The sequence below is a fragment of the Panthera uncia genome, assembly GCF_023721935.1.
Source record: "Panthera uncia isolate 11264 chromosome B3 unlocalized genomic scaffold, Puncia_PCG_1.0 HiC_scaffold_1, whole genome shotgun sequence".
Lineage (NCBI taxonomy): Eukaryota > Metazoa > Chordata > Mammalia > Carnivora > Felidae > Panthera > Panthera uncia.
The window spans coordinates 116,000,628-116,013,197 of record NW_026057582.1 but is presented as its reverse complement, the minus strand read 5'-3'; the positions used below and the strand labels follow the sequence as shown (position 1 = coordinate 116,013,197).

General features: G+C 39.4%; 1 protein-coding gene across 1 annotated transcript in view; it reads right to left on the bottom strand.

The window, feature by feature from the left end:
- Window positions 1-12,570, bottom strand: part of CYFIP1 (cytoplasmic FMR1 interacting protein 1) — a 136,420-nt gene that overhangs the window by 60,136 nt on the left and 63,714 nt on the right. The window contains exons 12-15 of the mRNA XM_049614145.1: window positions 10,262-10,384; window positions 9,074-9,199; window positions 1,394-1,560; window positions 28-175 (exon numbers count right to left, since the gene is read on the bottom strand). Coding sequence (XP_049470102.1) covers window positions 28-175; window positions 1,394-1,560; window positions 9,074-9,199; window positions 10,262-10,384 — 564 coding nt within the window. The remainder of the gene's footprint in view (window positions 1-27; window positions 176-1,393; window positions 1,561-9,073; window positions 9,200-10,261; window positions 10,385-12,570) is intronic.

Genomic DNA, 12,570 nt, shown 5'->3' with positions numbered 1-12,570 from the left:
GAGCAGGGGAGCAGGGAGGATGAAAACCTGTGTGCTGGAGGGTCCCACGGCACGCCGGGGTACTTTGATGTCGAAGCCACTCTTGGGGTCCTTCTCACCCCGCAGGGCTGGGTCATTGAAGGGCTCGTGCCCCGTCTCCCAGTCACACACGGTCTTCCTGATGGCCTGCAGAACACTAAACAGCCCCATCAAGTCATCAGTGAGGCATGGAGCACTTATAGCTTCAGGACTTTTACAATCACTGCATCTCCTCACCTAACACATAGCTGGAAAACCAATTTTCACACCTAATTTCCTTTGGGGACAGTGTGAGATATGATAATGGACCAGTTCAAAGTGAAATTATCTTTGGATAGACTGTTTTCTCTGAGACATTAGTAGCCCCAGAAGATCTGACTTAGCTGCAGTTTGCATCAATTAGCCTGGAAGTGGTGTTTTATTTCCTGAACACTGTCATGCAAAGGGCAACAAGAGGACAGACCACAAACATCCACCTAGGGAGCTGAAACTTGACCTCCCTTGGCTGATTCCCTGATTTCTAAAGGAACATGTCACCAACACAACTGTGGGGACTGGGTCTATGTCTCAGACACATTTGAAACATGCTCCCATCCCACCATGTGGAGACCCCCCCCCCCCATAGGCACCACACTTGGCAGATGTACCTATCCTATCTCGTGGTGAAAATTCTAGTTAAAACCTAAGTTACTCTTAGACTATACATTTCCCATGTGGTTAGCTTCCTACTACAGCAAGCATGAGCAAAATGGGAAGACTCACAGTATAAAATTTTATTAATGCTAAAAATCATACCAAGCCAGGTGATAAACACATCAATTATAAAGCAAGAAAATGAAATCAATACACTTGTGAGCCCTTGTAAGCTTCATTTTACATAAATGTCTCTGAAAGACAACTTTAAAAGGCTAAATATTAAGAGAAAACTAGCTCAGGATCACTACAAGATGTCTGCAATATCTATGTATTTTTTGGCCAATTTGTAGGACAGGCCAAAAAGAACAGAAGCAAAAATACTTAAAGACAACACATTTTGAGACGGAAAATGTGATGCTGGGCTTCCTGTCCCCACAAGCCTGGTGATTAGAATAATCAAACAGATTTTGAGACACTCTCCTGCCCCAAGATAAATACACCCTTGTCCCTGTGGCTCCACTGCTTAGACATTCTGTAGTTGATTTACTATACATTGTTCAGGTGAATAATTGTACCCACTGCATTACATTTAGAGGACATATACCAGAAGGGATTTTGGAGGTTGAATATAAATGCATTGAGCATATTTATGAAAATGTAACTATATGGTTGTTTAAACTAAACTAATTCAACAGTTTTGGACTCCAAGCTCACAGGGAGGTATTACACTGAGGCTGACCTCTGGATGACATTCTTCTTCTTCTTGATGGCCTGCCTGAGTGGTTCCCGGAGGGTAACCTGGGAGAAGTCCTGCAGCGCAGCATAGACGGTGTGCCGGATGGCATGGTTGAACACACTCTCCATCCTGCCCATTAGCACCTGCAGGCCTTTGATCATGGCGATCACCTGCAGGGGGACACATGACTTTCAGTATGGTGGAGGAGAACAGGCGATGGCTCCTTCTCAGGTGATGCCAAGTTGCACCTAGAAGCTGCCTCCCTCTCATGCATAGTACCTTTCCCTGGCCTCCTATGTTTCTGCTCTGAAGCTGCTGCCCTGTAACTCTTCTCAGGAGCTCTGGCTCAGTAGCTGTCCCTATGCCTGGGTCTGACTCCATTAGACCACGAGTGCCTTGAGGGCAGGGATGGATCTGCTTCGCTTGACATGGAGCTAACAGAGAATTTGGTGACTGACTCAAAGCACTCCCAAATGCATAAAGGCACATGCCCTGTGAAGGACTTTAAAGGAAAAAGAACAAAAAAATTCCGGAAAGCAAATATGTTATTAGTTGGAAAAGAAAGAAAAAGTTATAAGAGTTTATAGCCCAAATTCCACTTGCTAAACAGTAACAGCATGTTAAATTAATATGCATAAAAAGGCCTGGAAGAAACTACACTAAAATGCTTAAAGTTCATCTCTGTGGCAGCATCATATACTGCGCTTACTACATACTCTAGTGTTCTATTTGTTTGCTTTAGGGATCTATTTGATGGTTCTGTGTTGCTTTTCTAATGGGGGGGGGGGGATTTCTGCCAAAAAAAAAGGCAAATGCCCCAATTCAAATTAAAACTGATTTCAAGGGGTGCCTGGGTGGCTCAGTTGGTTGAGCATCAGACTGGCTCAGGTTATCATCTCCTGCATAGGGCTCTGTGCTGATGGCTCAGAGCCCAGAGACTGCTTCGGATTCTGTGCGTCTTTCTCTCTCTGCCCCTCCCCTGCTCGCACTCTATCTCTCTCTGTCTCTCAAAAAATAAATAAAATATTTAAAAAAAATTTTTTAACTGAAATAAAATTCAAACCACTTTGAATGAAAATGAAAACACTACATATTAAAAATTTATGGTATGTGGGAAAAGTATGCTAAAAAGTAAAATTTTGAGCTTTAGAGGCATACGTTAGAAAACAAAAATGTGTGAAAATAATAATAATCTAATATTCATCATAAATCTACAAAAAGAATAGCAAAATAACCCCCCCCAGAACTAGAGGTAAATAAAAGTAAAAATTAACAAAACAGAAAACAAGCATATCACAGAAGGTGATCAATGAAGATAAAGCTGTTTAAAAAAATAAGTAAACAAATAATAGAATTGACAAATGTCCAGCCAAGACTAATCAAGAAAAATAGACAAGCCACAATTACCAGCATTAAGAAAGAAAAGGGGATGATTACTGATGGGGGAAACAAAGGCAAGAAGGAAATGGCAAATAAAATTAAAATTCCTTATAACCTGCAGCCATTGACAAATATAGAGTAAAATGTTTCTCTAGGAACTCCCTACAGTCTTAATGTTCATGCTTTGCTAAAGGGAATAAACAACCTTAGCTTGACAAGAGCTAGGCCTCCGGGATCTTATGAGTCTTCTTTAGCACAAGAAAATCCTACTGGAAACTTCCTCTAGACTTTACATCCCCCCAACTCCCAAGTATATAACTATTCTATCCTCAGGGTCTGGGACAGCTCTTCCTGCCCCTGGGTCCTGTCCTGTGTTTTAATAAAATTACCCTTTTTGCATCAAGGATGATGCAAGAATTCTTTCTTGGCCATTAGCTCCGAACCCTACCATCACCCCAAAACACCTTATCAACTGTCACACAGTTTATAGCTATTAACAGATTATGTGACTATATCAACATAAGATAAACATACACGTCAATGGAATAGAAATAGAAGTTCAGAAATTTACACATTTCTATCAATTTACAGTCAACTGATTTTCAATAAGAGTGTGGAAACAATTCAACAGGGAAATATTACCTTTTCAACAGTAGTGGGATAATTAGATATCCACATGCAAAACACTCCTACGCAGGAAAGGATAAACTCTGAGGACTGAGATAATCAAACCCTGCATATTCCCAAGAAAGCCCTGTTTTTAGGACTGGCCCTTCCTTGGCCAACTCCTAGGAACTGAGCTCTGAGCCTCCGAATATTCTGAAAAGAGTGTTTGTGGCTACCTAAGGCTCTGGGCCACTGCAGTACCAGTGTGACTAGATAGTTTATACCAACAATGTAATTTATGGTAAACACCTATTTTTGCACTGGCGTCTGGAGTCTGAGCAGCTGAGGTCAATCATGCAGGCATGCTGCATGCCTACACTACTGACCTACATTATTGACATTATTAACCCCCTTTATTGAGGTTTTTTATTAAACCTGGACACTAAGATCTTGTGTAAGGTTCCCTAGCTGGCAACATTTTTCTCATGCTGCCATTCATCTTTGCCGGGAAAATAAAGTACATCCTGCACAACTGCACTAGTAGGGGATACCTAGAAGTTTGCATCTGGTTTCTCCTAGACTATGCCCAGGTGCCTTTTGCTGATTTAAATCTGTGTCGTTTTGATGAAGGATCATAAGGCAAGCTGAAGGCAAAGTACAGGCTAACAGCAGCCCCTGGACCCACCCAGGTGGAATATGTGTAATATTCCTCAGACACTCCTGGCTACCCAAGAACAAAGGAAAGGGGTTTAAGTGCTTGCCATGGTGATACGGGAAACAAAGGCAAATAAAAAATTAAATTCCCTTACTGCCTATAGCCCATTGACAAGTCCTTGAAACTGGCAGAGTGACCTCCTTCTAGGAGCTCAGCTGCCTCAATGATGACAGTTTGCTAGGGGCAAAAGAGAATCTTGGCTTAACATTATCCTGACCCCCACAAGCCCCCCCCCCCCCAAACCTTTAAGTCTACTTTAACATATAAAAATTCCTTTGGAAACTTCCTATATCTCAACTTCCCCAAGATAAACACTGGTAATCAGACTCCAAGCCATGACCCCTGATATATATCGAAAGGGTCTCATGACTGAGGTTTTACTAAACAGTAATAAATGGTGTTTTCCTAACAGCAGCTAGCCCCTCAAGGTCCTGGAAACCTTGCTTCTAAAATTCCTTAGAGACTTACACTGTCCCTGCCCCCTTGCCAACCTGAGGGTATATAATCAGTTACCTGTCACAATCCCAGTTCACCTCTTTCTACCCAGGGGTCCTGTCCCCGTGCTTTAATAAAATCACCTTTTTGCACCAAAGACATCTTGAAGAATGCATTCTTGGCCATCAGCTCCGAACCCCCATCATCACCCCAAAACTTCATCACTTTCACTGTAATAAATTATAACTTTGAGTAGAACAGCTACTCAGTCCTGTGAGTCCTAGCAAATCAAGCCCAAGGGCAATTTTGGGAACCTCTAACACAGCCCCTACCTCACCATATTAAAAAACTAACTCAAAATGCATCACACATTTAAATGTAAGAAGCAAGACTATAAAATTCTTATAAGAAAAGATAGGAGTAAATCTTCATGACTTGGGTTGGGAAATGGTTTCATAAATATAAAACCAAAAGCATAAGCAGCAAAAGAAAAAATAAGTAAACTGAACCTAATTGAAATGAAAGACTTTATGCTTCCCAAGACCCCATTAAGAAAGTCAAAAGACAACCAAAGAATGGAAGAAAATGCAAATCATGTCTGATAAGGAACTCTTTAAAATATATAAAAAACTCAATAAGAAGATAAAAATCTAATTAAAAAATGGACAAAGGATCTGAATAGACATTTCTCCAAAGAAGATTTATAAATTGCCAACAAGCACATGAAAATATGCTCAGCATCATTAGTTGTTAGGAAAATGCAAATCAAAATCATAATGATAATGAGATATACTTCTCATCCAGTAGGGTGGCCAGAACCAAAAAGACAGACAATTAACAAGTGTTAATAAGGATTCTAAGAAAGTAGAACCCTCATACACTATTTAGAGGAGTATACAATAGTGGTGCCACTTGGGAAAACCATCTGGTAGTTTCTCAAAATGTTAAACACAGAGTTACCATATGACCCATCAATTCTACTCCTAGGTGTATCAAAAGGAATGAAAACATGAGTCCATACAAAAGCTAGTCCACAAAAGCTAATAGCATTAATCGCAATAGCGAGAAAGTAGAAACAACCAAAATATCCATCAGCTAATAAATAAATAAAATGTGATACATCCATACAATGGGATATTATTCAGCAATGAAAAGAATGAAATACTGATACATGTGTGAACCTTAAACACATTATGTTAAGTGACAGAAGTCAATCATAGTCAGCCACATATTGTACGATTTCATTTATATGAACTGTTCAGAATGAGCAAATCTACAGAGTCACAAAGCAGACTGGCTGCCTAGGGCAAAAGGGAGGGGAGAATTGGGTGACTGCTAATGGGTACAAAGTTTCTTTCTGACATAACAGAAATGTTCTAAATTTGATTGTGATTGCACAACTCTGTGAATATCTAAAAAAATGCATTGAATGTTTATACTTCAAAACAGATGAATTGCATATGATGTAGGAAAAAAATTTGTTAACAAAATAAGAGGAGAATTTATTATGAAAAACTTTACGACACATAGAAAATTTTAGGGGCGACTAGGTAGCTCAGTCAGTTGAGTGCCAACTTCGGCTCAGGTCATGATCTCACAGTTCAGGAGTTCGAGCCCCATGTCGGGCTCCATGTTGACAGCTCAGAGCCTGGAGCCTGCTTCGGTTTCTGTGACTCCCCCTCTCTCTGCCCTCCCCTGCTAGTATCCTGTCCCCCCACCCCCTCTCAAAATGAATAAATGTTAAAAATAACTTTAAAAAATCTTTACAAAAAAAATTAGAAAAATTTAAAAGATTCTTTGAACTCCCTGAAAATACAACTTACCATCCCTGAAAATACAACTTTCCAAAACTGATATAAAAAGAAATAGAAAATGTACATGGTAAAGAAACTGATCACCAAAAACCATCACATAAATGCTAGCAAACACTTAAGGAAGAATATGAACCTTACACAAACCACTACAGACAATACAGAAAGAAGGGGGCCCTCAATGAATTGTTTTATGAAGCCAGCATCCAGAAAACTAGAATGGATGGTTATAAAGAAGTAATGTTACCCATTCCACAGGTGTGGGCTGAGCACAGACTTCCTTCCCTAAAGTACACTATAAAAAGGGGAGAACAGGGATAAGGGGAAGGTGTAGGTAACTTCATAACAGAGAAACCTGATAATACTTCCTTGGCCAGGTGATCAAGGTCAACACCAACAGTGATGAGTTTGTTGACCACATGTACCTTTGATGTGATATGATTGAAATGGTGCTTTACCTCTGTGATCCTCTTTCCCCAAACCTATAACCCCAGGTTAATCAGATAATACCAATGGAGAAACATTCTACAAAATACCTGACCGGTCATTCAAAACAAAGGCAGTCTGAAAAACAACCCAGAGGAGCCTAAGGAGATATGACAACTGAATGTAATGTGGGATCTTAGACCAGAATTAAGACATTATGGAAAGACTAAGGAAATCTGAATAAAATATGGACTTTAGTTAATAATAATGTATCAATATGGGTTTATCAATTATAACAATACTAATATAAAATGTGAAAAATGGGTGTGGGGTATACAGGAACTTACTGTATAATCTTTGCAATTTTTCTGTAACTCTAAAAATATTTTAAAATAAAAGGTTTATTTTAAAAGGGATAGTAAAAGACAGTTTCACTCATCAAGTTTGATATAAAAATCCTAAGCCAAATATTAGCAAACTGTATCTAACAATATATAAAGAGGATAATCTATTATGACTGAGTTGAGTTTATACCAGGAATGCAAGGCTACCTTAAACCTGGTCAAAACAAAACAAAAAAACAAAAAGACAAACCAACCAGTCGGGGGGGGGGGGGGGAGGGGGGGGGGGGACCCTCACAATCAATATAAATTAACAACATTAACACATTAATGGAATGAAAGAGAAAAGTCACAGGAGTACCTCAGTGGATGCCAAGTGTTTAATAGAAGTAATATTAACTCATAATAAAATCTCTTAGCAAATAAGGAATTGAGCACAAGTTCCTTAAACTGATGATTGTTGGCATTAAGAAACCTATAGCAAACACATTATACAGTGAAATGTTGAAAGCTTTCCCTTTGAGATGAGGAATGAGACAAAGCCTAGTGCCTCCTATTTAACAAGTAGGGATCCTACCCAGTGTGATTTAAAAAACAAATAAAAATGGAAAATTGGGATAAATAAAACTGCCATCTTTTTCAGATGATTATATAGGTAGAAAATCTAATGGATAACTTATTACAATTAATAAATGAGTTTAGACAAGTTAGTAGATATAAAGAAAAATACAAAAAATAATTTACATGTTAAATAGCAGTGACAAACATTTAGAAAAAATTTAAAATAAACCATCTCGTATCAAACACCTAGAAATAAAGCTAACAAAAGATGTGGAAGAGTTTTACAGATTATAAAAGAGAATCTAAATAAATGGAGGGATATATCATGTTCATAAAAGACTCAATATTCTAAATTTATCAATTCTCCCTAAAATGATCTATAGGTTTATTCATATATCCACAAAAAATTCCAACAGGTTTCACTGTGAGATATGAAAAAATGATTCTAAAATTTGTATGAAAATACAAAGGGCAAGAATAACCAAGGAACTCTTGAAGACAGAAAAGCTTGCTTTACCTGACACAGAATCAACTTACAGTAATTAAGAAGGAGGTGGTGTTAGAACAAGGATAGACCAATTAAAACAATGGATTAGAAAAGTGACCAGAATCACACCCATATATGAATGGTCGCTTGACTGACAACAAAGGTGGCAAGATGGAGCAATGGGGGCAGAAGTGTTTTAAGAACTAACCTGGGGTGCGGGGGGAGGAGAGGGATGCCTGGCTGGCTCAGTTAGAAGAGGATGTATGTGACTCTTGATCTCGGGGTTGTGAGTTTGAGCCCCATGTTGCGTGTAGAGATTACTTAAATAAACTTAAAAATAAACTAACTTGGGGTGAACTTCAGATCTAAATGTGAAAGTCAGAATAATAAAACATCCAGAAGGCAGTAGAGGAGAATATCTTATGACCTTAGGGTATGCAAAGTTTTCTTAAACAAGACAAAAAACAGTCCAATTACAAAAGAAAAGAAACTTGATGGCACTGAAATTAAGAACTTCTGTTCATCAAAAGGCTCATGAAGACACTACAGAGCTGAGGGAACACAGCCAACATATGTGAGAGCAAAGAACTTGGTGACAACAGCTGGAAACACAGGGGGTCCTCTCAGACCACCAGGGTCCACATTTTGTTCTTCTTCTGCCCCCTCCCCCAAGATGTGTCCTATTCCCAGACACTTGTGAACAAACCCCTGATCTTCACGGGGAGCTATCAATACAGAGACCAGAAACCCACATCCTATTTTATTGTTCTGCTGACAACTACAACAGATACAAAGGGTTGTCCTATACAGAAGCAACAACATGAAACTATTCATTGAATTTTACTCAAGATTTTGCCTCTGCTTTGAATGGGAAGATAGTCTGAGGCCAGAGTCAAAGGAGGAAAAGAAAGCAAACCTCACCTCCACCAGGGCGAACTTCTCCTCACTAGTGTAGTTGTAGCGGGTGGCGCGCTCATACTCCTCAGCATTGTCTGGGCAGTCCTTGTTGGAGTACTTGTCCGTTGGGTGCACAAGTTTCCATGAATACTGGTGTGGTCAGAAAAGGGGGAGACATCCACACTGAACGTAAAATGCTTACCTTCTGGTCTGACTGACATGGCCATCACCAAAGTAACCAAAGGTTAGTCTTTTAATATTAGCTGCATCTGAAAATCACACACATGCATGCATGCTCACACATACACTATGCACACATACACATACACACGCACGCACACGCACACACACACAAACCAGAGTTCATCTCCATAACATTCTAGCCATGTGACTTCAGGTTTAAGAAATATATCAGGTAAAATGTCCAGGATATTTTGTGTTGAATATCTAAAACTAGCCATTTCATCACCACTTCTTTTTAAAATCAGCTCTTCAAATGATCATGTGCTCATCTGATTTAATAATTTTCATCTAATCAAAGTAAACAAGAGGAGGGAAAATCTTCCAAAACTTACAGGTATCCAAATCTTCATATCACATCAGAAACTATTTTAGTAATGCTAAACAAAAGAAACCAATGGCTGGAACTCCACAGAGAAAGCGTTTTAAAAAAATGAGAATTAGGGGCACCTGGGTGGCTCAGACAATTAAGCATCTGACTCTTGATTGCTCAGGTCATGATCTCACAGTTCGTGAGATTGAGCCCTGCATTGGGCTCCATGCTGGGCATGGAACCTGCTTGGGATCCTCTTTCTCTCTCTTTCTCTCTCTCTCACTCTCTCCCCCTCTCTCTGCCCTTCCCTTCCCTCTCTAAGTAAGTAAATAAATAAATAATAAATTGCATGAGAATTAAAAATCATAATGGTACAAATTCTATCTAAATGTCTTAAAAGATAAGACTTTTTTTTATAAACAGACAAAACATATTCTGAGCCATCTTAGAAACATTTAGACTGATATACATTTTTATTTCTACGGTTAGAAATAAAAAGCCAATTCATTCTCGAACCAAAGACTAAAGTTAATGCAGAAAAAATATCATTTAGTTAATTTCTTGATGGCCTTGGGAAGAAAAGCACTTGTAACCAACCAGGGGTAGATGTTCTTTCAGATCTCTGCATTTCCAAATAGAAGCAAGCATAGAGTGCCTACCACTTCCATCACGTGAGCACTCCACTGAGACAGCAGCTGCAGGCCCTGAAGCGCCAGGTCAAAGAGTTTCCGGTACTCGGTATCTGTCTTCTGAGTCTCCTGGCGGCCCGACCCTGTGACAACCTAGAGCAACACAGGAACATCAAGAAGTTGCCCTACATCTAGAAAAGTCACTTATGCATTTACCCCATGACCTATCAGACCCACTGGGAATCTACATTAAAGGTGCATTTGCAAAACTACAAAATGATGTAGGCATATGAGCCTTTACCATGACAAAAGGCTGGCAACATTAGAGCCCTGATAATGGACATTCTGCAGCTCTCAAAGAAGAGAATGTCTCTGCAGACTGTGCTGGAGGGATCTCTAGGACATGGTGTTAAGAGACCCATGTGCATAGTTATGCTTCTACTTAGCTAATAAAGGAAAACATGCACATCCTGTGTATTTGCTTATATAAAAAATGAAAACCTAAATTTATTTTTTCTACTTTTTTAAAAGAGTTAAAAAAATTTTTTTCTAATGTTTTACTTTTGAAAGAGAGAGAGAGAGAGACAGAGTGTGAGCAGGGGAGGGGCAGACAGAGAGGGAGGCACAGAATCTGAAGCAGGCTTCAGGCTGTCAGCACAGAGCCTGGAACTGGGCTCAAGCCCACGGACTGTGAGATCATGACCTGAGCCGAAGTCTAATGCTTAACTGACTGAGCCACCCAGGTGCCTCTGAAAACTCGTATTTAAGAGTGGCTACCTAGGGGCGCCTGGGTGGTTCAGTTGGTTAAGCGTCGGACTTCAGCTCAGGTCCTGATCTCTCAGTTTGTAAATTCGAACCCCACATAGGGCTCTGTGCTGACAGCTCAAAGCCTGGAGCCTGCTTCTGACTCTGTGTCTCATTCTCTCTCTGCCCCTCCCCCACTTGTGCTCTGTCTCTGTCTCTCAAAAATAAATAAATGTAGAAAAAAAAAATTTAAGAATGGCTACCTAAAAGACAGGAAAGTGCAGGGTGGAGAGGAATATACCTCCTTTTGTACCTCTGACTTTGGAACCACATAAATATTTTATATAATTATGATATAAAATTAAATTAGGGGACAAAAGCAATCCTTAAAACTCAAAAGCAAAATGAAACAATGAATTAAAGTGTGTACTTGAATTGGGTGCATGACTGCACAGAGGAACTAGGTAGTGCAGGTATCTGACAATGAGCTTTTTTATTATAGTGTAAGTGCCTGGCATTAAGCTTTTGATTGCTGAGGCATCTATTTCAAAAACATCCATCTAGAATAAACACAGTACCAGCTACATAAGTAGATAAAGAGCCAGGTAGCCCAATCTATGAAGTTCCCCTTCTAGAAAGCTCTGGTGACCTACATAACTCATCACTCGAGTGACCCACTTTACTGCCCTCATTCCTGCTCTTATGTTTGAAATTTTCCAATAAAGAGTAAACCGATGAAATCCTAGATACCCTACACCCTGGTCTTTTAATAAAGACAGAGCTCGAGGTCCACACTCCGTTGTCACTTCACTTTGTGGCCCCAGGCATGCCATGTGCCTTCCAGAACTCTGAGTACATATGCCTTTTTCCCCCAAAGTTCCCTGATGGTTGTTGCTGAGGTACACCTTGCAGTTGTAGTAAGAACCACAGGGCCTGTGCAGCCACAGTATTGGCTCTGCTCGGGGACATGTCTATGGAGACTGCCAAAGATAGGTGAGTCCCTCAGGTATCACTATCAGGAGGCTGAGACCAACAAAAACCACTTCAAGTGACTTTGAAAAACAATGAGAAAGAAAGAAAGAAAGAAAGAAAGAAAGAAAGAAAGAAAGAAAGAAAGAAAGAAAAACAATGATTTGTTCTCTAACCCTAGAGGGAGAAAATCTAAGGACAAAATTACAAAAGAAATCTTAAAATACTTTTTAGTAATTATATTGTCATTATAATATATTATAACATCGCATATGACAATATACAATTATATTGTTTCTAGTAACTATATTGTTATTAGCAGTGCTGGCATTGCTATTTTAAGACTGGTAAGTGTATACTAAGATAAGACATCAAGTCAAAAAATGCTGTAGTCAAATTAAGAACCAGGATTTTCAGCATGAAAGGGAAAAAAAAAGAATCTGAAGTAGATTTACTTCAAAAGAGTATTCAAAAAAGTTTATTACCTTAGATGATGCTAGAGAATCAGTTATTTGAAAATGTGATATGCATAGTAAAGGCATCCAGCTCTGACCTGTCTCTCCTGAAGGAATCATACATGCAGAGCAAGGCTCAACTGTTAGAGGAGTTGAGAAGGAGTGAATAGA